At 46.1% G+C, this 24,943-nt stretch overlaps 1 protein-coding gene across 1 annotated transcript in view; it reads left to right on the top strand.

Annotated features, from left to right (window-relative positions):
• LOC106548826 (regulator of G protein signaling 3) overlaps positions 1-24,943 on the top strand; it is a 47,874-nt gene that overhangs the window by 1,185 nt on the left and 21,746 nt on the right. The window contains exons 2-17 of the mRNA XM_087704805.1: positions 304-830; positions 1,617-1,750; positions 2,142-2,220; positions 2,658-2,746; positions 3,425-3,629; positions 3,839-3,902; positions 4,229-4,338; positions 7,496-7,556; positions 9,415-9,564; positions 11,566-11,616; positions 12,269-12,327; positions 21,005-21,099; positions 21,602-21,670; positions 22,199-22,259; positions 22,996-23,086; positions 23,783-23,853. Coding sequence (XP_087560931.1) covers positions 304-830; positions 1,617-1,750; positions 2,142-2,220; positions 2,658-2,746; positions 3,425-3,629; positions 3,839-3,902; positions 4,229-4,338; positions 7,496-7,556; positions 9,415-9,564; positions 11,566-11,616; positions 12,269-12,327; positions 21,005-21,099; positions 21,602-21,670; positions 22,199-22,259; positions 22,996-23,086; positions 23,783-23,853 — 1,916 coding nt within the window. The remainder of the gene's footprint in view (positions 1-303; positions 831-1,616; positions 1,751-2,141; positions 2,221-2,657; positions 2,747-3,424; positions 3,630-3,838; positions 3,903-4,228; positions 4,339-7,495; positions 7,557-9,414; positions 9,565-11,565; positions 11,617-12,268; positions 12,328-21,004; positions 21,100-21,601; positions 21,671-22,198; positions 22,260-22,995; positions 23,087-23,782; positions 23,854-24,943) is intronic.

The raw sequence follows: 24,943 nt of genomic DNA, 5'->3' as shown, positions 1-24,943 counted from the left end.
TGATGTGGCTGGCATTTATTCCACAGGTCTGGCATTTCACTTTAGGCAAATTTGTTTGACTTGAGGTTTTGGGGAACATAACCCTAACAGAAAGCAAAAGTTTGTACAAAAGTGTGTTACAACACATGCTTCATCCTGTGGCCAACCTGCTTGGAATTTGTTGAGCTATGGGATTATTGTTATTCTCTTAAATGGTCATAGTAACGAAGTAGGTTTCGTAGCTAGTGCAGACTAAAAACCATTCCAAAAAGTTTTAATTTAAGCAAGCACGTTGTTAGCTTCTTTGCTTTCTCCTTGTTTCAGGCAAACTGCCAACCCTGAAGATTGTTGACCTTCCCCTCCATTATCCTCGGAGAGAACAGTTTAAATGTCTGGGAAGTTTTGAATTCAACTCCAAGACAATTTCCAGTAGCAAAGAAGCTAGAAATTGCTTTTCAAAATCTATTCTGAATAATGATTGGATACCCCCCATTTCAGTATTAAGGTCAGCAAATGTGGATTTCCTCTATAAGTATTTGTGGGATGATAGGCATAGAGCAGCGTTCTGTAAGAATACCCCCCCCTCCGCCTACGCAAGAGTTTTTTTTCACAGTACCCATCTAGTCAATGGAACAGGACAGGCTGTTTCTGCACATGTCTGCAACTATGCAGAAGGAAGGCAGAATCCTTGTGCAGCCTTTGTGCCTTCTGCATGGCCTCCATTGTGTGTCTCCCTCTGTGTGCATTTCAGTTCAGAAAAGAATCATTTTCCAGGCCTGAACTCCAGAATGGAATCTCAGTCTCTCCACTTCCCACCAATAAGTTTAACCTCCTCGAGGCAACCTGAAAAGGTGAGTGAATTCAATGGATTGGGGTTTTTTGGGGAGGGGGAAGCAGGGGGAGGAATATGTAGAAGTGCTTTCTTGGGCCTTGAAGGAGGCTCCACCCAGACCATATTCAACACCCAACTGCTTCACATTTCTTGCATTCTGTGTTCAGTAATGTGGCTAAATGCTCTATGTCCTACAATGAAATTAGAGGAAACTCTCAATTGTGGCCCCTCATTGAGGTGAGGGTTGATAGTAAACTCCAGGCTGTGTGCAGAGTTTGCCTGCAATACTGTGTTTTGATGCACATTTTGCCCTTTTGCATTGCTGAGTGGGACTTCTGCAACTGTGCGGGATTCACTTAATAACAACAGCTGGAACTGGCACAACTGTCATTTTAGGTTGGCACAGCCATGTGATGATGTCCTGTACCACTACATTGCTTAGAGGTGGAGTTGCCAGTCCCAGTTATTGTAATTGAGCAAGGACTACTTGTAGTAAATAAACATTTTCCTCGTGAGTTTATAGCTGTGTGTAATGAAGAGCTTATGGTCTCAGAAATCTTTTAAATCATTAATGAAACAAAGTAGACGAGTAGTAAAACCTCATTTTCACTGTTGATAAGCAGTCTCTTGAGGCACTCAACTAGCCAGTTAGCCCAGAGAGCAACTGAGGCAGACTATCCTGGATGCCTTCTGGAGCTACAGCTGAACTTGGAACTGCTAACCCGTGAACAATCCAGCATTTGTTCCTGGTGGTCTTCAGCTCTTCTTTTGCCAAGTAGTAAAGAGTCATTGCTTTTCGCATTAGATGCAGGTGACAGACCTCTCCGAATTTGTAGTGCAAAGACTGGGTTCCCAGGCACCCTGTGGAAGCACGGTTTTCCGGTGGGTTCCAGACATGCGACCCAGATTCCTGCAGTCTGAGAATCCTAGCGGGAGAGAGTAAGTGATGCCATAAATGTAATTTGGTCGCCTTGCATTTGGGGATGGATGAGAACAAAGTCTCTGCTCTGAAGGATCTCCCTCTGCTTGCTCGTCTTGGCCTCTACATATCTGATTCATTCTGTTGTTCTCACCTTGCAAAACATTTTGCAATGTAATTTTGTATTTGGGGAGCCCTAGGGAAAGGGAGGTGCTTGCTAGTGAAGAGCCCAACCTTCCTCTGGGAGCTTTAATTAAGGCAGCCTAGGGACTCTTCTGCTGCTCTTTGCCCCCTACTTCTTTCTAAGGAGGAAGAGGGGTTGCTTTTTGTTCAGTATTGCAATACTTCTCTTTTAAACTGGTGTTGAATCACTGCATAAGAAATTAAGTGGGCCTTTTTTTTCCTTTTTAGAAAGGCGACCCCTCCAAAAATATGTGTGAAGGACCTAGCTTTGGAAAGTCTCTGCTCTCTCCAGGATCATCAAGGGACTGTGAGTTGCACCTGGGTGTGTGTGTATGCGTGTGTGTGCTTTTGGGTTGCTTCATTGATTGGTCCTCACTCATTATTTTACCCCTTGCTTGAAGGAGAGAAATCTAGCAGTGAGGACTTTCCTGGTCTGAACTGAAGCTTGGAAGCTTTTGGGGATTGCTGGTAAAGGCAGAGATTGGGGCTTCCCGAGATATAGGGAAGAGGTCCTCCTTCCAGAAGCCTCTTGACAAAGGAGATTTGAAAACACTGAGTCGCATGGCAGAGCTGAAAAAGGGTGCCTCTTCTGTGGCATCCCTCTCAGTTGATTCCTTGTTACCAGGCGCTTCTCACTCACATTTGGGCATTGGGGGAGGCACATGCAGAGCTCTGGATGGGATTCAGGTGTGTGGGGGATATTATTATTTTTTGCTTTCTTATTTGAATGATCTCTCTTTGCAGAAAAGAAAAAAGTCAAATAAAATTCCTACAGGGGGTCAGCCTTACTTTCGTCATCTAAGGCGGAATCAAAAGTCTAACAATAAATCAAGGTCAGTTCTAAAAAGCAACCTTTATTTTTTTTTAAAAAAATATTTAATACCAATGCAAAAGGTTTGGTGTTGTGATTCAGGTACTGGCGTGAAACCAGGAGATGGTGAGTTCTACTCCCTCTTTAGGCATGAAAACCACCTGGGTGACTTTGGACCAGCCACTTTCTTAGTTACTGTTATATTAAACATTATTATTACATCTCATTTTTAAATGACTAATTAAATTGTTATCACATGAAATCATGGTACAGTCTTTCCATTATGTTGATGACCAGTTTAAAGGAAAAAGTGTATTACTTGAATAAAAATAGTATTAAAAATAAGAGTCATCTGAATATGGAATAAGAGTTATCTGAATATGAAAAAAGCATATATGAATAGTATTAAAAACTGAGTATAAAAAAAAGGTTTCCCTTTTGAAGATTTAAATTAAACATTTTAATCAGGGCACCCAAGCGCCAATCCTCTTATACAATACAATACAATACAAGAATTCTAATGGAATTGAGGAAGTGGCCTAAGGGGACAGAAGGGGGACTGTGCCCTTTCCAATCTCTAAGAAAAAGGTGCATTTTTAGTCCAATGAGAAAAAAACGGCCTCACCTCTGTGCTCCTGTTAACCCAGTTTTCCTGGGGACATTTGGGAAGGAGGGGAGCTGAGATTGTACTCTGCTGTAGTTCTGTAGGCCAACAAAGGAGCATGGATGACAGCCTCCTCGGGACAAGGAAACACCCCTTGCCTGCTCTGCATCTGTTGCTACAAAATGCGGAAGGGTTGACTCAGGAGAGCAAAAGAGCAAGGGCGCTGCTGGAGACCAAGGAGAAATTGGCAGCCCCCTTTATTGTGCAGAAGGCGCCCCGTTTTAACCTGTCTGAAGCGAAGGTGAGCAAGACCCAAGCAGTGAGGTGGCAATCCTGTACTTGCTTTTTGGGGGGGCTGCAAATCACTCCGAGTCAATTGGTGAAATACTGGAGAGGTAGAATTAAAGAGACAGGAGGCAAACTCTTCTGGCTCCTTCTCCTGGGATTTTCCCTGCTGGCCTTTGCTGCAGCCTCCCCCCTCCTTCCCTTTCCACCCCCTCTTTTCTTTAGATCCCCATAAAAGACAAAGACCCAGGAAGAAGCCTAGGCCGCCAGCCCAAGATCATCTCAGGAGGTTTGCCTGTTTCCATTCTAGCGTTAGGACTCTCTGAATGTAGCTAGAAGACTAGAGCCGAGGTGGCGCAGTGGTTAAATGCAGCACTGCAGGCTACTTCAGCTAACTGCAGTTCTGCAGTTCGGCTGTTCAAATCTCACCGGCTCAGGGTTGACTCAGCCTTCCATCCTTCTGAGGTGGGTAAAATGAGGACCTGGATTGTTGTTGGGGGCAATATGCTGACTCTGTAAACCGCTTAGAGAGGGCTGAAAGCCCTATGAAGCGGTATATAAGTCTAACTGCTACTTTCCAGCCAGGACTGACTCGCTTCTTCTGACTGGCTGCAGGCTCATTGGTCCTGAGACGCCTGATGATAGAGCAGCTGGGGGATGCTGGGAACCATCAAGACAAGGAAGCAGGGGGCCTCCTTGAGTGTAGCCAGATGTCCCCAGAATTTGTAAGTGCCACTGGCCCTCCAGTGCAGAGGCACTAATCTCCCCCCCCCCCCCGGCATCCCCAGGTGTGGCATCCTTGTCTGAGAGAGAAGGAAGGCAAAGGATGGGCAGATCTTTCTATCTCTCCTGCTCTCCACACGAAAAGAGGCAGGAAACTCGGGTGGTTTAACTGTTGATCTGAATCTCTTGATTCTTTTACTCTTTTGGGTTGTTTTTGGTACACCCCCCCCCAAAAAAGAAAAAAAAAATAGGAGCAATTTTGGGGAAATAGCCTGTCTGGTTTTGTGGGTTCTTTTTTTCTCCAGGCTGCAGGGAATTGCAAGCTGCAGGCATCTCCAAGAATGTTTGCTAGGGGAAAGTCTTGTCTGAAATTTATGGAATATAAGAGCAATTTGGCAAGGCTGGGCATAGAGGGTGAGTGCAGTGGACTTTTATTCTAGGGCTCTGCCATGATATAGTTGAAGCTTAAGGAGCCGAGGTGAGGTGAGCTCCCCCTTGCTCGCCCCCTAACCCCAGCAGAAGTCCCGATACTGCCCTCCTTGCCCATCCCCCCCGCCCCTTGGGCCAGCACCCAGTAGGCAGGAGGGCTAAGGAACGGCGGAATGGTTGCAGGAGGTCATGTTCCCTTCGATTCGGGAGGAGAAGGGGAAACCTTGGAGGCCGCAGGAGGAGGAAAGGCCTGTTCCTTTAGCTCGGTCATGCTGTCCTCCGTTTCCCGTGGAACAGCAGTGGAGCCAAATAACTTACAAAGTTTCTCTGTTTGGTGTATGAAGACTATCTGGGAAGGCCTTCACTTGCTGTTTTCCGTTTGACTTGGGGAAGATGCCGGCTCCTGCTTGCCCAGGAGCCGGCATGGAGGCTGTTTCATGTACTAAGTAACCACAGTAAAAATGGCCTGATAACTCCTAAAGGGACAAAATGAATGCCCCAAATGGTGGCCAGGTGCAGGAGAGAGGGAGCCATTGACCCAAGGGTTTAAAAGGCAGCAAGGCTTTTCTGACGCTGTGTTGATTCGTCTCGGGGGCCATGAGATGCGCAGGGAGCCGTCCTTATCTCAAGCTGCCCTTCTCCGCCTTGAGCCGTCTGACTTCCCACCAGAGGTTGGCAGTAAGTTCTGGCCTGCAGCGGCTTCTTATTCAGGGAAAGGCTTGCTGGACAATAGACTCTCAGAGGTAACTTGCCTAGATTGGCGTCTTTATTGCAGACAAAAGGAAGTCATGCACAGCCAGTAGGGCAAAGAATCTAGGTGTGTTCCTCCCCCCTCTCTGAATAAAGGTGTTTTCTCAGGTGGCACAATAGTCATGGGGCCCCTTTGGTAAAACTCCTCTCTCCTTACATTGCCCTATTTTGGCTTGATTTTACTCAGGCTGCAATTCCTTTCCTTACTGCCTACCGAAAGCCAACTCCAGCTACAGACGGTATTGCGAGCATCTGCCAAACTGGAAGGAAGCCACTCCGGCTGAGAGGGATGCTTCAGACATCAGCAGGGAGGTTTGGCCCAAAGAAGACTCGCAGGAAGCAGCCAGGACCTTTGCTCCGCTACAGTCCCCGGGGCCCCCTCCTCCCTCCCCCACCCTCTCTGAGAACAGCCCTAATTCTGCCCCTGGCTTCACTTGAATCCAGAAGGGGCAGGGAGGAGGGGGCGGCTGGGTGGGTTATCAGCAGCCAACTCCCAAGGATGGTTACTTCTATTTTAAAAGAAGGGGGGGGGCACTCTCTTGAACTTACAACCATTAAAATTCCTGCTTCCCGACTTTGTGCCTCTCTGAGCCTTGTCTCCAAAAAACCGCCTTTGGTGATAACCAATAGGTGGGATGCTGGGCGGCCAGAAAAAGAACTTGAGCGGCCTATGCAGCGCTCGTGTTAAGGGGCTCTTGAAGACAACTCAGGGGTTTTGTTTTAAAAGGGAAGGCAAGTCAAAGGACGGCAAGGGCGCTCCGTTTGCTAGAGGGCCGCTGAAGGAGCAGACGGGGATGTGAAAAGGCGGGCGATTCTCTCTCCACACTCCTCTTCCTGGGCAACAGTCCTCCTGGAGGGCACAGAGTGAGTCGGCGGAAGGCGCTTTGTCGGTCTTCCCAGCCGGCTTCCGAGTCACACAAAAGTCCTGGAAGAAAGACGGAGCCCCTCAGCTGTGAAAATGAGCAGAACCCGGAGGCCTTCAGCTCGAGTGGGCCTTTCGGAAGCCAGTCAGTTGTTGCTATCCTTCATTTCTTTCCCCTTCTGTGAGCAGCGAGGTACTTTTGCAAGGGACTTGGAAGAGGAAATAATTAGTTTACTTCGGAATGATTAGGTCTTGGAAACAAATATTCAGGGCTCCCTATGCTTCAGATTCATGATCTAAATAATTTAGTGTCCTTTATAAATATGACCACCCCTAATAAATAGGACTTCTTGGGAGAAAATGAAGCATGGCGATTCTGCCTCTGGGCTCCCTCCCCCCAAATGCATTGGCCTCGTGCGTAAAAGGCAGCATCCTGACTCTTGTCTGGGCTTCTCAACAACCTTGCTGAATGAAAGAACCTTCGGATATACCGATTGCAAATAGATATAGATACTTTATTTGTATGCCGCCCTTTTCCCTGAGGGGACTCAGGGCGGCTCACAATTCAGGGGGAGGGAGGACAAACAAGGTACAAACACGAAAACAATACATCATTAAAAGAGCACAACAGTCATACTATTCGAGTGGGGTAAATAAAACTCAGGTTGGTTCCTCTTTCATAATTTTCTTTATTGGTTCATTATTGTGGTTCAGGGGCCTAGAAAAATTTAGACCATGTTTTTTTTCAATGAGTCCTGCCTCTGGCTATGTGCAGGCAAGATCTCCAGTGTTTCTGGCTTTTTACAGGTCCCCTGGGGGAAACAGTGATTATATTGCCTCTGTCTTAGTGCTTATGGCCCCCACCAGGGAGATTTGTCTGAAGAGGTTTCCTGTACAGAAGAAGCTGAGAGGGTGAGAGACTGACACTCCAGAATTGTCTGCCCAGGAGAAGTAATTAACTACAGCAGAATGGATTTCGGTTGTTGCTACAATGGCTCTTTGGAGCAAAGTTTGTGTTGCTTGTGGAGTTGACTTGGCAACCCCTCTACTTTGAAGAAAAGGAGAGTGTGGCTCCTCCCCCTTGTGGTTAATCTTCCTTGTGTTCTCCCCCTGCCCAGCTTTCATTCATAGCAGCTCTACCAGGCCTCCACAAGCAGCTTCCTCCAGACCTTCCTCAAGGTGGGTGCTCGGCTCTTCCTTCATAAAATGTTTACCTTGTTTTGAAGTTAACATTCTGGGGAGAATGACCAGTCAGCACCGAAAACAACAATACGCCAACTTGTGGTTTTTTTTTAAAATGGGGCCAAGATAAGTTGTAAAGATCCAATTGTGGTTTTTATATAGTAAAATAGTTAATTATGTCTGAAGTAGCCAGGTTTAGCTTTCCCCAACATTTTAAATAAAATACGCACAATTTCTCCCAAGGTTTTGGGCACAAAGTTGTTAGGAGAGCCCCTTTGCAGTCCGTGTTTGTTGGCTTGCTTCTCTTGGGCCCATCCTCAGAGAAAGAAGGAATAGCTTGGAAATATGTAATTCTCTTTCTGGGTGTTATTCTGTGGTGTGAACCACCATGCGACACTGGGAGATGGAAAGAATTCCAGGGTGCTCATTTAGGAGATACATAAGATCCAGGGCAGGATTTGGGCAAAGGTGTCCCATTTATCAGGATTGTGTTTTAACAACTGTCGCGTTTTTCTCTTTGCGGTCTTTGACAATTTAAAGAAATAATTGTCTGGAGCTATGGATTCCCTCTCTTGCATTAGATGGATAGTGCTGGGCTGTCTGCTGGGAAAACCAGGACTTCTGAGCATAGGGGAGTGCAGAAGACTGCAGGGCAGGGATGGGACAGGATGGGAGTTTGGGGCTTCCATGGTCTGTCTCTTGACTCTTAAGAAGCTTGGTTTATTCACACTTACTGAAAGCTGTGTACTTTTGGCATCTGATATTCTACATCAGTGAGGTTTTTCAGACCCTTGATGTGGCTTTCTCTCTGACTTCTGAATAGGGAGGGTATTTCTTTTTCTTCTGTAAAACTATTTAACCTTCTGTTCTTACATCTCCAGTACTGCTGGCAGGTGGGTCAAGTTAAAGAGCTTGGAGGGAGGGAGGGAGGGAGGGAGAGAGAGAGGGGGGGGAGGGACTGATTACCTGTTTTGAGATGGCGGTACTGGGCGTTGGATCCACCACTACTGTTTTACCATTTTTCCCAGGTAGGAGAAAGTGGAAGGAGCAGGGTAACAAGTAGCATTTTCAAGGCAAATTGGTGGCTGTGGAAGGTACTGCCAACTTTCAAATGAGGTTTTGGAAGTTGGAAGGGGGCCCTGGGAAGTAGGTGGTTGCACCTGGCAGAATCTGGCATGCAAAGGCAGCGATACAGCAGGGGCTCTAAGAAATGGGAAGAGGGGCAGATTCTGCTCCAGTGGAAAAAGGGCTGGGAAAACAATATCTTGCCTCCAAACCTTTGCAGAGGATAAGTTACTTGTTAAATGACATTTTTGCAAGATAAGCCTTGTGGCAACTGATTAACTTCAGTACAGCCAGAGGAAGGTTTGGCTCTGCAATCTCTTTGAACTCTTTCTAGTGGAGCAGCCTCACTTTAGTTGTGCTTTTCGTGGGGTATGGTTGGAAAGGGCTTCCCTCTCTCTTGACTTATCTGACATTTTGATTTATATAGCCAGCCGTCTCAGCCTATGACTCTGAGCGGCAAAAAGCAAATCAAAATAATACAAAAATGTGTTTTTAAAATTGCAGTCAATCCTCCGAATCGGTTGCCGCAGTTACTCTTTTGCCCTGGATGAGGAATTGCTGCACCCTCATCTTTGGAGTACAGGATTAGGCCAGCCTGAATTTTTCAGTCTGAACCAAACTTCAAACCTGCTTCAACATTTTTGCCTCTTCATTAGAGACGCTGCAAGTGCCAAAGGAGCTGACTTTCTTCCTTGGACCCTTGGAACACAGCCTGAAATAGAATCGGGGTTTGAGAGGCATCCTTCTACTTACAGCCAGCAGATTCCTCGGGATTTCCTTTTGGTTGCAGGAATGGAACTCGAGGCGGGTGTCAATGGCTGCATACCTGAGCAGTTTCAGGATGGAAACCTATCCCAAGTACAGGCTTCTCCAAAAAAGCTGCCTGCCTTCCTCTTAAAGCGACGCAGGAAGATCAGCCAAGCTTGCGTTAAAGAGAGGGGTAAGTGCAGAGAAGGAGGGCAAGGAAGAGGCCGGCGGGATGTTACATCAAGCGTTCTCTCTCGGTCAAAGACAGGGAGGTAAGGTAGCCACCGTAAGTCTCCAGAGACTACAGAGCAAAACAGCATTGCCCTTTCCAGAGTTTTCCTTCCTCCCTCCCTCCCTCCCTTTCTTCCTTCCCCCACTCATCCATCCATCCATCCATCCATCCATCCATGGTACATCTCATCCACTGTCTAACAGATTGTACAGTCCACAAAACAATAACATCCAGAACTATGAAAACAGATTGCTAAAGTCCACAAAACTACAATGCTAAGGAAAAAGAAAAAAAAAAATCCCAACACCCTCATGTTGTCCTCACATTGACACCGGCACAGAGGGGAAAGAAAGACCCCTGGTTAGACTATGGATGCTGAGCCTCAAATGCGAGGTAGGTAAAGTCAGGGCCAGGAGCCCTCCGGGAAAAGGGCCAGGGCTAAAGAAGAGAGAGGGGAGGGGAAGATGGGAGCGTCCCTGTGCAGGAACATGGGGATTTGAAAAGGAAAGGAAAAAAATCCATGGGTTCTTTCTTAAGCGGTTGCTTGGGGCCTTTCCCCTAGAAAGTAAGCCAGCTTATCTGCAAAAAAAAACCCCCCTTGCCCAGTTCATTAGAGCTTCCCTTCCCAGCGTTACAGGTATTAAATAACCGCTGCCTAAGTCCTTCATGCGAGGCATTGCCTTTAAGGGGAGAGCGCCTGTTGGCCTTCACTGTTTGATGAGAAAACCCCCAGAAGCAATGGATAAAATGCATAATGAGTAGCCTGCAATGTGAGGACAGTGCTTGTTGGTTAAGGGAGGCCCTGCTAGCATGCATGGGAAAACAGTCTTCTGTCAATTCTTCTGAGTCAGGCTGAGCTTCTGCATGTTTTGAACGATTAGTTTCAGCTTTAGTGGTTGAGCAAACGAGCTTTAAGGTCAGATCATGTGCTACGCGTAAGCTTACTTCTGTGTGCAGCGCATGGATGCCTGGAGGCAAATGTTCCTAGGTGGCATCCGGGCAGAGAAAGACTTGTAGCAGGGCATTTCCCAGCCTGGGGAGAGCACTGCCAGGAGAGCCCGGGGAGTGGAGGGATTGAGGGAGGGCAGTTGGAGGCAACGAGGCGTGTCGGGTGCGGAGCCAAGAGCGTCGCTGTGGTTGCTGTCGGGTGCAGATCGACTTTCAAATCCACCAATGGGCTTCCAGGGCCTTGAGTCCTATTCAAATAGTGGCGGTTAGAAGGCGAGGCCAGCCGCCTGGGAGAAAAATTGTGACTGGAAGCTGCCTCGGTTGGGCAGTTGGAAAAATGGTCTCTGGTCTCCCTGCCAGTTAAGGAGCTGAGGGAACCATGGAGCCCAGGCATGCCCACCGAGGCTCTCTCTGTGCCAAGTCAGCTAACCGTTTGCAGTTTCCTTGCTGTCTGGCAACCTTTGGTGAGTCCTCCACAGGGTGAGGTGGGCGAGGCAGTGGTGATGATTTAGCACCTGTTTCATTGTGCAGCCTTGCAAGAGCACAAGAAACCACCTCCGTCTATCCCCCTCACTATTGTGTCCTCCTCTCCCTCCACCCCTGGAGGCACAGGCCTCTGGGTCCTCTGCATCCTCCCCGCGTGCAACAGAGCCATAGGCAGTCACGATCGTTAGCCCTGTCCTCGTCAGCCTTTTGGGAAACCCTGAAAATGTGGTTCTCTCAGCAAGCCGGTGGAGATCCAGTGGGGAGCCTGCACCATTTGAAGGACCAATCTTGCGTACCCCTTGGTTCTGTCGCAACTTGGAACGGTGGCTGAACGACTGTTTGCTGTGTAATTGTAAGCTGCTTGGGGCCACAAGTTGGCCTGAGCAACACGAGACCTTTAAAGTAAACAAGGGTGCGGAGAGGGTCCTGGGGGAGAGAAAGAAGCCCACCTCTGTTTCACAGATAGAAGAGAGAAATATGGAGAGGGTCATAAAGCAACTTTGCAATCGCCTTTCTTGTCTGCTCCAGGGCAGCTGAAGCTCTCCATCCACCTGCAAGGCAGAAGGCTGAAACTTTACGGTAAGTCAACGGGGTGTGTTTGGTACAGAAGGAATAAACCTTCTGCCCAAGAGAAGAGGAAACCTGAAGCGCTTAGATAGGCAAGGCAAGCCCTTAAACTGCCCTTTATTAGCCAGGAGCTGAGGAGGCGGTGGCACCTTCCAAGGCTCTGTGGTGCTTCAGACACCATCTCTACATGGCAGCATGTCCCAAGTCAGAGGATTCCTCAGAAGAAACATTGGATGCCCTGGAAGAAAGACAGGACTTCCGGCTTTCCTTGAAAATGCAATGTTTGCAGGGAAAGCCATGAACAAATCCACCTTGCCTCATAAACAGGCATGGTCCTTACCCGTTTTCTTCTTCCCCCCTGGTGGCTCTAAGGGCAGCCAAGGCAGGATTCTGTCATCTGGAATGGCAGACGTGAACCTAAACATTGTGCGTTAAGCGCCTGCTTTTTGCCCAAGCTCTTGCCGCTTGTTTTCATCTATCGGGCAGCGAGAGTTGCGTTAGGATGCAGGAGTTGAGTAGGCGAGGCAGGCAGGAAGTAGCAATATGGAGGAGGTGTGTGTAACCTTTGAGCAGAGGGTTCCTCTTGCTGTCCATAAACAGAATCCTTTCCATTCATTCCTGTTGAAATGCCATTTCTTCTTCTTTTCTTTCTCCTCCCACGCAGTCATGGAAGCCAAACGTCTCATGGGAAAACAGGACCGAATGTGTGGCTCCTTTGTCAAGGTACGGCCATGGTCCCCTACAACGAGGACTCTGCTGGGGAGGCCCCTTAGTGGGGGAGGACTCCAGTGGCACCAGTGTTCTCCATTGACTTTGCTTGTGGGAAAGTCGCAAATGGCGGCCTGGGAACCGCCATGCTGTGAGAGTGAGCTTGCATTGGGAATACAAGCATTCTCACAATCCGATGGACCACTTCACGAATTCTAATTCCTAGGCTGCTTTGGTAATGAGACACGCACACACTGCAGACTGGGTGAAAAATGGTGGTTTCTGGTTAAACCAGAACACTTTTTATTAGGAAAGTTCAAAGAAAGCTAGTCAGCAGTTTAATACAAAGGATCTCACAGTATGTTACAAATCACTTCTTGATTACACATTCCGGCAGAGAGGCAGGGAGGAGGGACAAAAGGTACTCTTTGATAAGGGGAAATGAGGAGGTATGGAATTGTACAGAGAGCTACATTAGGCATATGGGAATGACTGATTTGTTACACGAGGCGGCAAAAGGATGCAAGGCTAATTCTGTGTGTTTATATCTCAGATAATAGAGGCCTCTCATCTCTGTGTGTATCTGTGTATTGCTATTCACATAGACACCCGAAATGAATTCGGCTTCCTTATCTAAAAGCTTTCTCAGGACTGTTCTTTCCATATGGCTTTTTGGCAAATGTTCACTGGGATCCTTCTGATCCAGATAGAATTTCTATCCTATCCTATTGATCCCAGCTAATTTCACCCAGCCAATTATGGGATAATTTCCCACATCTCCTCCTTTTTTATTTTTTAAATGGAGGCAATTGCCATGGGTTGTTTCTTTCTCACAAATCCCCCTTCCATTGGATATCCAGGGATTATTAATTCTGATGTATTGACACTTATTAATAATGCGTGATGCTTCTGGATAGCAGCGTCTGCAATACTCTGCATAGTGGATCTCAATAATGGTATTATGCATGGCAACATAGTTAATCCCAAAAATATCATCCCAATAAAAAATAAACCTTGCTTCCAATTGTTAAAAATACCTCCAAGCCAACCGTCAGTGTCCAATATGCCTTTCCAAGTTTGTACAGGAACATGTGCAGTTTGTATCATAGTTCGAGTTATTTTTTCTATCACAATTCCAGAATCATCAATTTGTATACAACAATTACTAAGATTAAATTTACCACACACTCCGCCTTCGGCAGCGAGCAAATAGTCTAAGGCTAAACGATTTTGCATAATATAAGTTCTTGACAATACACTTTCTTTTGCAAGCTTAGTTAATGCCAATGCAGTTTCATTTGTAATTATTTCTAATACAGCTTGTAATCTAATAATGCGATTTATCATATATATCGGCGTTCTATATCCCCACGATCCGTCTTGTGCCCACGTCGCAGGATCATAGTATGCAATAATTCTCTCAGGGGGCCACTCATCATCCTTCCAGTTATCTATTTTTATCCCTTTAGCAAGATCTATTGTACGTTTACGTCTTTCAAGAGTATCATATACAGGGACTCCCAGTTTTTGTTTTTTCTCTATAGGCATTAGGAAGAATGAAGGCTGAATCGCCCCCAAGATGCATGACCCATAGGCAAAATTACCACATATCCAATATAACCCATCAGGTGGATTCCACACAATAGTATCATTTTCAGGGTCTGAAAGTCCTCGTAACTTAGTTACTTCCAGCAATGAGTTTTCAGGTTTGGTCATATTAGTTTGTGAAACCCAAGTGTTATTTTCCCACTCATTAGAACATTTTAAAAATCCCATAGGTTTATTTCTTTTAGTCTGATTATTTTTATTTCTGGTATAACATATGTGACCTATTATATGAGAGGTAACTTGCCAGGTTTCATTGAAGTTGTTATTAAGGGTGAAGTTCCCTTTCCATTGAGCTATTTCAGTATAGTTTGCTTCTTGTACATGCCATGGCCAGCGATCTCCCATAGTGGTTCCTCCACATACAAAACAATTTTTTAACATAAGTTCTGTAGCAACTTCTTGAGCCAAATTAATAAACATATTTTTTGCTTTTGGAGGTGTAGGTAGATCGTTAAGTTTAGCAATCTCCTGCTCATAACTCCAAAAAAACTTTACAGGTTGATTTGTCAATTTTGTTGCTTCAGTCTTTACAATAATGTATCCATAAGGATCCTTTCCTGCTTTATCTATACCAATACCATAATGATAGTATCGGGTGCCTAAAGTACCTGCTACCTGTGCAGAAAGGCAGAGTGGTGTGCAGTGATGGGATTGACAATCAGTAGTGACTGGAGTAATAGAAAGATCGAAATGGTTAGGTCCATAGCCACTTGTATACCAATATACACTCGGTTGGGTATAGCCTCCATGTGCTGAAAGTGTCGAGCGAGTGAATAAATATCTGTGGTTTTGGATGTATGATTGTTCCCACGACTGTCCTCCACAGGTTACCCCCGCGGATCCTGTTCCTTGCCCTATAGCAATTGCTAAACATGTATCAAAACAAACAGTAATGGGTGCCATTCCCTTTGAAACATTATGGGCTATGTACCCTGATAATCTTTGTGCTGTAAGAAATTGATGTTTTAAATTAGTTGATCCTCCTTTATAGCCATAAACATAGATGCTACTTGTTATAGGTCCTACCGCTTTTGGTTCATAACATTGTATCCCATTTGGTGTATAGCATTGATTGTATTGTGTGTTGTTATGTGTGCATGGTGGTATTAAGGTTCCATTGCATTCAGGTTTCATAGTATAATATATTAAGGTCATGGAAATTGTTTTGCCTTGTTTGGTTTTTTGTAAACAGGCTGTGCAAATGTCCTCTTTTATCTCTCTTTTTGTTAGGTGGCGAAAGCTGCCTCCTATCTCTTGTTGATAACTCAATAGTGTTAAGAACCACTCACTAACTGGGGGAAATTTTATACTTGCTCTTGAGGTTACTTCTGTTTTTATTATTTTATTAGGTAACCCTTTTTGGTATTGTGTGCATTGATACCAACCTATAGAATTCTCTGTAATTTTTACTTTAATGTGTGATAAACAGCCGTTCTCTTTCGGGTGTGAAATACCTCTCACATTTTGGATTGCCTTTTTGAATTTTGCAGGCAAAAATTGCCATGTAATTAAACACGCTGCAGCTGGATTTTTCAAATAACAAGTTAAGGTAACTTGTGTATTGGCTTCTCCGTATGTATTGTGAGGGTAGATGCATATCCCTTGAGAATTGCAGTTTTCCCCATTGGAGTGTGGAATGATCGCTCTTTTTGAGTGGTTGTGTGTGAAAGGAATTTCTTGAATATCCTCCACTATTCCCTTCTTATTTCTGCGTTCATATTCACATGCCCCCCATACAATTAAAAGCATAATTCCCATTCCCAACATCATCAGCAAAAGGTGCAACAGAAAATGCTTACAAGACATCGGAAGAGCCCAAAGATCCCAAAATCCCATTTCCTGTCCAGGCGAAGGTCCTCTGAAAAATGGGCATCGGGGCTGACGTACTCTGGGAACATATGAACGGCCAACGACCTGTTCCGGACGGATTTTCATCTTGAGTACTAGATATCAAAAGAGGGGTCAATAGATCTTACGTGATAATCGTTAGAAAAAGGATTGTCAATAGTTAGTTGTACTGTTGGTGTGATACGGAGTTCAGTGTGAGAAGGATTGGTATAGTTAAAATATTCTTGAAGATATTGTTCAATTATCACAATGTCACACGGGATCCTGCAGTCAATGCACAGCTCACAGGAATAACAGTGGGAGCAGCAGCAATTCTAGTCGTCTGTTGTTTGAAACAAAAGGGATAGGCTTGCTTTGGGATCCTTTTTATCATCTGTCTTCACTGGTCTCTCATGAAACGGTCGTATGCATCTTCCAGGAACCCACAACACTCTGTCCGGGAGTTGCACGGCCGCGTAACCACGTCCCCAAGTAACAAGCTCCACGGGGCCCTTCCACTGAGGGTCTGGTAATTGTCTGTAATAAACAAGAGGGCGGGGAGAAACTACGCTACGCTGAAAATGTCTTCCCCCGCTGTGGAAGCTATGGGTGAGCCTGTAAGATTCAAAAAATTCTGTGTGTATAAGGCTTTGCTTAAACGGTTTTGGATTTCAGGCAGCCCTATCTTAAAGGGGCCTTGCTGTTTATCAAGCATCATTTTTAGTGTTAAATTTGCTCTTTCCACAATTCCTTGTCCTTGGGAATTGTATGGGATGCCAAATTTATGGACAATTTTCCATTGATCACAAAAGGTAGCGAATGCAGCGCTACTGTATGCGGGTCCATTATCTGTTTTAATCTCCAGTGGACTTCCCAAAACTGAAAAGGAGCGCATACAATGGTTGATCACTTGTTTGGTTGTTTCCCCCCGCTGTGGGCTTGCAAAAATAAAACCTGAAAAGGTATCCACTGTGACATGAATATATTTCCAGGGTGTAAAAGAATGGTCCATTTGCCATATCTCACAACGCTTAATTCCTCGGGGGTTAACTCCCATAGGAATTGCATTACCTTGCCTGCTACAGGTTGAGCATTGCTGGATGATCGCTACAGCCTCAGTTTTTGAAATTCCAAACATCTTCACTAAGGCTTTTGCATTTTGATGAAAATACTCATGGCTTTCCCATGGAGTTGCAAATCCAACAAAACTTTCCCTAGCAGCTTTGTCTGCATAATCATTTCCCTCTGTTAGCATACCAGGAAGTGACTGGTGACTCCTAATATGAGCCACAAAATATTGAAATTTTCTATCCATGATTAATTGCTGTAACTGTAAAAACATATCTAACAATTGCTTATCTAGGGCTGGTGAAAGATAGGCATCAAACAAGTTATTAATCACTTGGTAAACATACAATGAATCCACAATTAAATTAAATGTTTGGTCTTTTAATTTCTCAAATGCTAATATGGACGCAGCCAACTCAGAACGCTGAGCTGAACTCTGAGGGTGCGTGTGGTAAGTTATCCATTGTCCTGAGATTTGATACACACATGCACCTCTGTTCTTAGTTCCGTCAGCAAAAACTGTAACTGCATTTTTAATTGGCAGTTTACTTTGTAAGGAAGTCAATTGTAAATGTTGTAGATTCAGTAACAAAAACCTATAATCTGTGGGATAGTGGTATTTAATTGTCCCTAAATAGTCACTTAAGGCCAATTGAAGTGCGTCTGATACCTTACTGTTGGCTCACTATAATTTAATACAGGAATTGTAAATGCAAATAATACTCTGTCCTTTTTATGTAAAGGTATTGAGAAGAAGGCATCTTTTAAATCAATAACTGTTAAAGCATAATTTTGAGGAATTATGTTAGGGTTGGGTAACCCATATTGCAAGGGTCCATTTCATTTATTCTTAATACAAAACATTCATTACCATCAGTTCAAAAAGCTATACGTAAGCCAATGAGCTCTATTTTCTTACTGTCTCTGTCCCTCTAGGTCTGAAAGCAGTTACACACACACTTCTTTCTCTCCCCCCTTCTCCTGTTTCCTTCCAAGGAAAGGCTCAGGGGGAAAAGGGGGGGGAATGACTGGGCTAACCTCTCACAAACTCTCCTTTGTTCTCACTCTGCCTTCTCTTGACAAGCTTGGAAATGATAACACGCAAACATATACACATACCATTAAACAATCTTTGCAACTTACTGTTTCTTTATATGAAAGAAATCAAGGTACGTGCATACCAACTTTTACCATTTAACATACTAACACTGCAATCAAACTGCTTGTGTAAATTAACTTCACCTGCAAAATCCTTTGTCATGCATTCTTCAAACAGCGAGGAATTTCAGAGAGCAGTTTAAATCCTAACTACTCTTTTCACCCTCACGGCTTCAAGCCAAAACTCATTTACAAACTTCAAACATCAATTTAATTCAATTCTCCTCTTTCTCTTTTCTCTCTATTCACTTTCTCTTTTCTCTTTACCTCTTTCTCACTCTTTTTTCACTCTTTCTTTACCTTATTTCTTATTCCAAAGTTAAGGTTGCCCCAAACTGAGACAACAAATCTCTCCCCCACAAATTAACATGCAATTTTAAAACGACGGATACGTGCCTTAATCACAGAACCTGGGATGGACACCTAAGAATTTTTTTAACAGACATTACATCAAAGTAATCAAGTCCAATTACCTAGGTCTTCCCATTCAGTCAGGCTTTACCTCATTACTTACTAAATTTCTTACTTTTCTTTTAAAAGACAACTATTACAGCTGCAACATTTTTCATCTGATGGTGGCCAGAAAGTCAGCAAATTTGTTACAAAATTGAACACTTTAAAATCCCTGTCTTTTGGATTGAAAACATCTTATCTACAATTACCTTGAGGGTGCACAAAAACTTAGGCACACATTCATGCATGCACAAAAACATTTTTTCTCCATTCCAATTCAGATCTGACATGGGCTTTTGTAATTAGAGCTGCAAAGAGTGCAGGTTTCTGAGAAATGAAACATCTGTGAAAAAGTTTCAGGTGCTCAGGCAGAAAAGTGTGCTTAAAGCAATCAGAAGAGAAATTAGATGAGTCAGTAAGAAAGGGAGTAACAAGAACTCCTTGAGACAAGAAACGAAGTAGAGGTAGCCGGAATCACCGGAAGAAATAGGAAGAGCCAGGCAGATTCACTTGCCAAGAGATTGAAATGAGAAGGAAAATAAAAGACAGCCTTTTGTGTGGGGCTAGCCGAATGCCCCAAAACTAATCTCCCGATTGTGAAACAGACAGAAGCGTAACGTTGAGAAGCTTCAAAGGCATACATACAAGGGAAAAGAAAGCCTTGGATTCAAAGTGTGAATTTAACAAAGAGGTTTTCAAATATAGCAGGGGGGTGTCTGGTCCCCCCATCACGGCTTGTTCATGAGTTTTGAAACATTCCGTGACGATCTGCCAAGTGGAAAGTATTTTTGCTGCTGAGTACCATTCATTTGGCAATAAAACATAATTTTCAGACAAACTCTGCAATAAACCTTGCACATATGGAGACAAATCTTTTAAAACACTAGATGGCAAGGGAGTGAACACAGGATTTTGTCCTGTAAAATCAACAGGAAAAGCAGCCATTAATTTTAGGTCCTTCAGTTTCACGTCCTCCCCACTTCTCTTTTTTTGCATTCCTGCAGTGAGGGGACCGAGTGAGTACTCAGTACTTTTTAAAACTGGATAAATATTAGATTTTTCTTCCTGAGGAACTTGTTGTTTGATCTCTGTTTCCTTAATTTCCTCTGCAATTTCTGTTGTTACTTTTTCATCTTCTTGAGGAGTTTGCTTTAAAATCTCCTCTTTGCTTTCCCTTTTCTCTCCCCCTATAGCCTTTGTTGTTATTTCCTCATACTTGGGAGGGGCAGTGGGGTTTAAAGATGCTAATTCATCTGCCTGCTTTTTGGAAAGCGTGAATGTGTCTCCGTTATCCTTTAATATAATTTTATGAGCTCCAACTATTTGTCTAATTTCCTTAAGGTGAGCGATCTGCTCTTTCTTAAGGCGAACCACCTGTTCTTTAGATAAATCTGTCCCCATACTTACGGATTGGCCTGGGTAAGAGATGGGGGTGTTGGGCACGCGATGAGTCCGTCCGACCTGTCCGGGCCTCCCTGCGTCGCACCTCGACTGATTAAATGGATCACGTCGGGGTCACCACTTGTGAGAGTGAGCTTGCATTGGGAATACAAGCATTCTCACAATCCGATGGACCACTTCACGAATTCTAATTCCTAGGCTGCTTTGGTAATGAGACACGCACACACTGCAGACTGGGTGAAAAATGGTGGTTTCTGGTTAAACCAGAACACTTTTTATTAGGAAAGTTCAAAGAAAGCTAGTCAGCAGTTTAATACAAAGGATCTCACAGTATGTTACAAATCACTTCTTGATTACACATTCCGGCAGAGAGGCAGGGAGGAGGGACAAAAGGTACTCTTTGATAAGGGGAAATGAGGAGGTATGGAATTGTACAGAGAGCTACATTAGGCATATGGGAATGACTGATTTGTTACACGAGGCGGCAAAAGGATGCAAGGCTAATTCTGTGTGTTTATATCTCAGATAATAGAGGCCTCTCATCTCTGTGTGTATCTGTGTATTGCTATTCACATAGACACCCGAAATGAATTCGGCTTCCTTATCTAAAAGCTTTCTCAGGACTGTTCTTTCCATATGGCTTTTTGGCAAATGTTCACTGGGATCCTTCTGATCCAGATAGAATTTCTATCCTATCCTATTGATCCCAGCTAATTTCACCCAGCCAATTATGGGATAATTTCCCACACCATGCCACCAGGTAACGATCACGTGGTCGTGGGTGGAGCATGGGGGAGCACAAGACCTGGTCCCAAGGGCTATGCTTCCAGGGCCATCACAACGTTGAAGCATCACTGAACGAGGGGTCACTAAGCGAGGATTACCTGTAATGTTCTTCCGTTGTCAATGAGACTTTCAGCCCCTCTGGAGGCTGGATTGCTCCTGGGTCCCCTTTAGCTGTGCCCACCCAAATATAGTGCAGAACTTGGGAAGGTCCCAGGAGTATTGCATTGGGGGGAGAGGGGTATATTCCTTTCGTGCTGGAATCCACAGGATTACCCTGCTTGCTGCAGCTCGGTTGGTGTTAAGTGTGTGTGTGTGTGTGTGTGTGTGTGTGTGTGTGTGTGTTGTCCAAAAGAAGACTGACGGCATTTTTTTTCTTCCCCTCCTAACAAAGGTGTCCATTGTGCCAGACACATCACGGAAATGCAGGCAGAAGTCCAGGACCATTCTGGGCAGTACAAACCCTGTTTTCCACGAGCAATTTATTTTGTGAGTATGGGGATTATCAAGACTGGCTCCTTCCCAAGCCCCATAGCTTTGGGCCCTCCGCGTGGAAGTCGAGGGTGCATCTCCCAGGCAGGTGCTTGTAGCAGCTCAGGGCTTTCCCCCTCAATTGTTCACTTCGGAACAGAACTGTGTGCCCTTTCCCTCCTTCTCTCCGTGGGGGTGGAATCGAGGGAGGTGAAGGTCTTTGCTGGGGCTGCAGCAATAGGATTCTGATACGGTAGCATTCTTCAATTGCCAGAATGCTGCGGCTAGTGTGGGGGGGCAGCATTGTGGCTGAGCAGATGCGCGATCCCCTTTTTGAGCTCCATTTGAATAGCAACTCCTGAATCTGGCCTTGATTTAAAGACACCTCCTCCGGGGGTACATATACTGGTGTAAGGCTGTCTAAGGCAGAGACTCTCGGGATTTTGGGCAGTTGCAAGAGGGAGCCTGGGCCGGGGGATTCCCGAGGGCTGAGGGTCACTTTCTCTCTGCTGCATTCCAGCTGTTTGCAGGAGGAAGATGAGCAAAAGCGCCTCCTCGTCACAGTCTGGAACCGACCACAGGATTCGAGGTAAAGAGGGCAGAGCAATCGAGGGGATGATGCGGGCAGCCTTGCGCACGAGCCTCGTAGTCTGGTTTCAGGCATGCCGCTTGGCCAGGGCTGGGTGGCCCTTGTCCTCCAGGGCCCAGGATAGCATTAGCAATAGCACTTAGACATATATACCGCTTCCCAGTGCTTTTCAGACTCTCTAAGTGGTTTACAGCATCAGCCTCTTGCCCTCCCCAACCATTTGGGTCCTCATTTGACCCACCTCGGAAGGACGGAAGGCTGAGTCAACTTTGAGCTTGGTGAGATTCAAACTGCCAAATTGCCGGCAGCTGGCAGTCAGCAGAAGTAGCCTGCAGTACTCCACTCTGACCACTGTGCCACCGCAGGATGAGCGTCAGCAAGGCAAGGGGGAGAGGGCAGAGCAGGGCAAGGCAGCAGCAGGATGATGGAGAGAGGTCCTCCTGCTGGCGATAACAATAGCGTTCCCCCCACCCCCACCCCAGGCTCCTTTCTGTGCTGTCTCTCACTCTTTCCCCGTTTCCTATCCAGGCAGAGCACACTCCTTGGCTGCATGAGCTTTGGTGTGAAGACACTGCTGGGCCACGACAAGGTAGGGACAGTGCCTGGGGCTGAGAGGGGTGGGCACCCAGCCAGAATGCTTGGGGTGGCTGAGGGTTTAGTAGTGGCTGAGCCGAGAATGGTGACTTTGCTCCTGATCTTCTTCAGACGACACAGTTCCGTCTGCCAGAAACGCTTAGTGGAGACTGACTTTTCAGAGGGCTTAGCACTCTCGTGTCGGGGAGAGCAATACGATGATCCCTGTATGGTGGGTGAGAACATGGGGTGGGGCCTCTCTACCTTCCTGCAAGGGCTGGATTCAAACGATGGTCCCGTGCAGCGTCCAGAAGGTGACAGCCCTGTTGGTAGAAATGAAGCCAGTCACTTAAGAGCAATTGACAACTTTGATATTCTAAGTTAAAGGACGTTGTGTTCCCCTCTAACATTCTCAAGGCAAAGACCAATCTTAATAGAGAGATTTTTTTTTAAAAAAAAATCTAAATAGAGATCTTCAGAGAAGCAAATGGGATTTTTCTTTTTGGAGGCCCTTTAATTATCTTTTCCATTTACTTTCAGTGCGATTACAGTATCCTTTGGAGGAAATGAGGCTGGCAGGCAAGCACTGCCCTCTGCTGCCTGTTTGAAAGCCAAGCCTAGAAGAGTTGTAGGATTTTAGTGGCCTTTCTAGCCTTTCTTTTTTTAGTAGCACATGAACACCAAACAGGAGGGAGTGTAAATCCTACAGCTGGTATTTTCCCCCTTTTTTTCTCTTTCCTTCCTTCCTGCAGAAAATTTGTGGCTGGTATTACTTACTGGGAGAAGATCTGGGCAGAAGAAAGCACCTGAAAGTGGGCACAGGTCCCCTCAAGCGAGGCCAAGGTGGGTCCGTCCAGGAGAGAGGACTTCTCTTTCTCCAGAAAGACTTTCTGAGACTTGCCCGTCTTTGGCCCTTCCTGCCCTCAGCTGATCCCTTCTGGCCAGGTAGGCCAGGCAGGATTCAGCAGAGGATTCCCTGTAGGTGAGGAGTGGGCTTGGACCTTTTAGGATGCCCCCCCTCCCTGCCTCCCCCATCCAAAAAAGGCCTTAAGAACATGCTTTCCTATACTTCCCAGTTTTTCATGAGGTTAAAGAAAAAAGGCAGAAGGGAGAGAGCTTTTATTGGTGGCACAAACAACCTGCAATGCTGCCTTGGGCCTTTTCTCTGTTTCAAGACAGAAATCAGAAGACTTCAGGGGGGGGGGGACTGGGGGGAGCACACACCAGTTAAACATTTCTGTAACTGTAAACTATATGGGGATTAACTGATTTGCATAAGGCATAGATCTACTGATTTTAATAGTACAGCATTTTGGTCTTGTTGCTTAATCCTTCTTAGTATTTTCCCTTTATTCTTCTGATTTCTGTTGTATTGGATGCTTTTGGATTGGTCAGCTATTAACAGGCGCCTGATTCATGGGTAGCATCAGGATGAAGAGGAGGCCCCCATGTACCCCTCCCCATTGGGAGGGCAGGACACAACAAGCCCCCCTGCTGTCCTCCCTTCTTTGTGCCCTTCTCTTTCTTTTTTTTCACCAGAGATGACGTTAGCCAAGCCGGCTGCCTTGTTGGGGGAGCAGCAGCTGCAGGAGGACATGGAGCAGATCAAGGTGTGTGGAAGCCCCCTTCTAGCTCCAGGGCTCCAGTTTCTTTGGCCAAATTGCCCACTCCATTCACCAGGAGAGCTGAGGGAGGGAGGGAGGGAGGGATGAAACATGAAGGAGGCCCATTTTCTGGGACAAGCTCTAACTGGAAACATGGGTATATTCAGTGTTTCCGAGGGATTTGGAGGGAGCCCTCAACCTCAAGACCTGCGACCAAAAGAGGCTCCTTGGTGGTGCTGGTGCTGCTTCAGGGGGAAAGACCTCACCAGCTTCTCTTGGTTGAGGTGCCCTGACCTACCTTGGACGGGAGGACCCAGCAGCTCTGGGAGCTCTGGAAGTTCTCGCCCCCAAAATCAGCCAGCCCGCTTTCGTTTGCAGACGAAGATTTAAGTGGCCACGGAAAGTCCAGGGAGGGAGAGACCGTTTCCCCAAGGAAAGGAAGGTGCCCGTGCCTCAGTCTCCCTGATGGGATGAGGGGTGTTAGGGAGCCCTGGGCGTTTTTACTGAACAACGCACCCAACAGGCAGAGAGGAGTTGATGTGAAATTGTGCGCTTTCATTATTTACAGTCCTTTCCCTTCCTTGTGGATGTGAAAGTGTGCCCCCCCCTCCTTCCCTGGTGCTGGGAAAGGTCTGGTGGGTGGCAGGGACAGAACAAGGGCTGCTGGCAGGAACCTGACTCTGAACTCTCTCGCCTTCCTTCTCCCTCCGAGTTCTCAGGAAACCTCCGGGCTTATCACAAAGCCGCACATGGCTGCAGCCGCCTGGGAGGTGAGGGGTGGCTTCCTGCCATTCTTCTGTGAGCTCCCGAGTTCCCAGGGCAGCCGTGTGGGGCCACAGAGGCTGGGTCCTCCTCTCACTGGTCAGGCAGAGTAGGAAATCTCTGTGCCTTGATGGGCTGGTCACAAGCCCCGAGGCTTTGGACATGAGCCGTTTCCACGGACTGTGCAGAGGGTGCTCGGAGCGGCGCTACCGGCAGGTCGGTTGCAACTGGGCACCAGGCCCCCTTCCCTGGGCTCTGCTGAGGCTTCCGTCTTCTGGGGAGCGTTTCTGGGGGAGCTGGATGAGGGGGAGGCAACCTGGCCTCCTGGACGGAA

Source organism: Thamnophis sirtalis, unplaced genomic scaffold (genome assembly GCF_051295495.1).
Source record: "Thamnophis sirtalis isolate CommonGarterSnake01/CBP01778 unplaced genomic scaffold, rThaSir2_p1.2 scaffold_2, whole genome shotgun sequence".
Lineage (NCBI taxonomy): Eukaryota > Metazoa > Chordata > Lepidosauria > Squamata > Natricidae > Thamnophis > Thamnophis sirtalis.
Note: the sequence above shows the minus strand (reverse complement) of the source record. Positions and strands in the feature narration are given on the sequence as shown.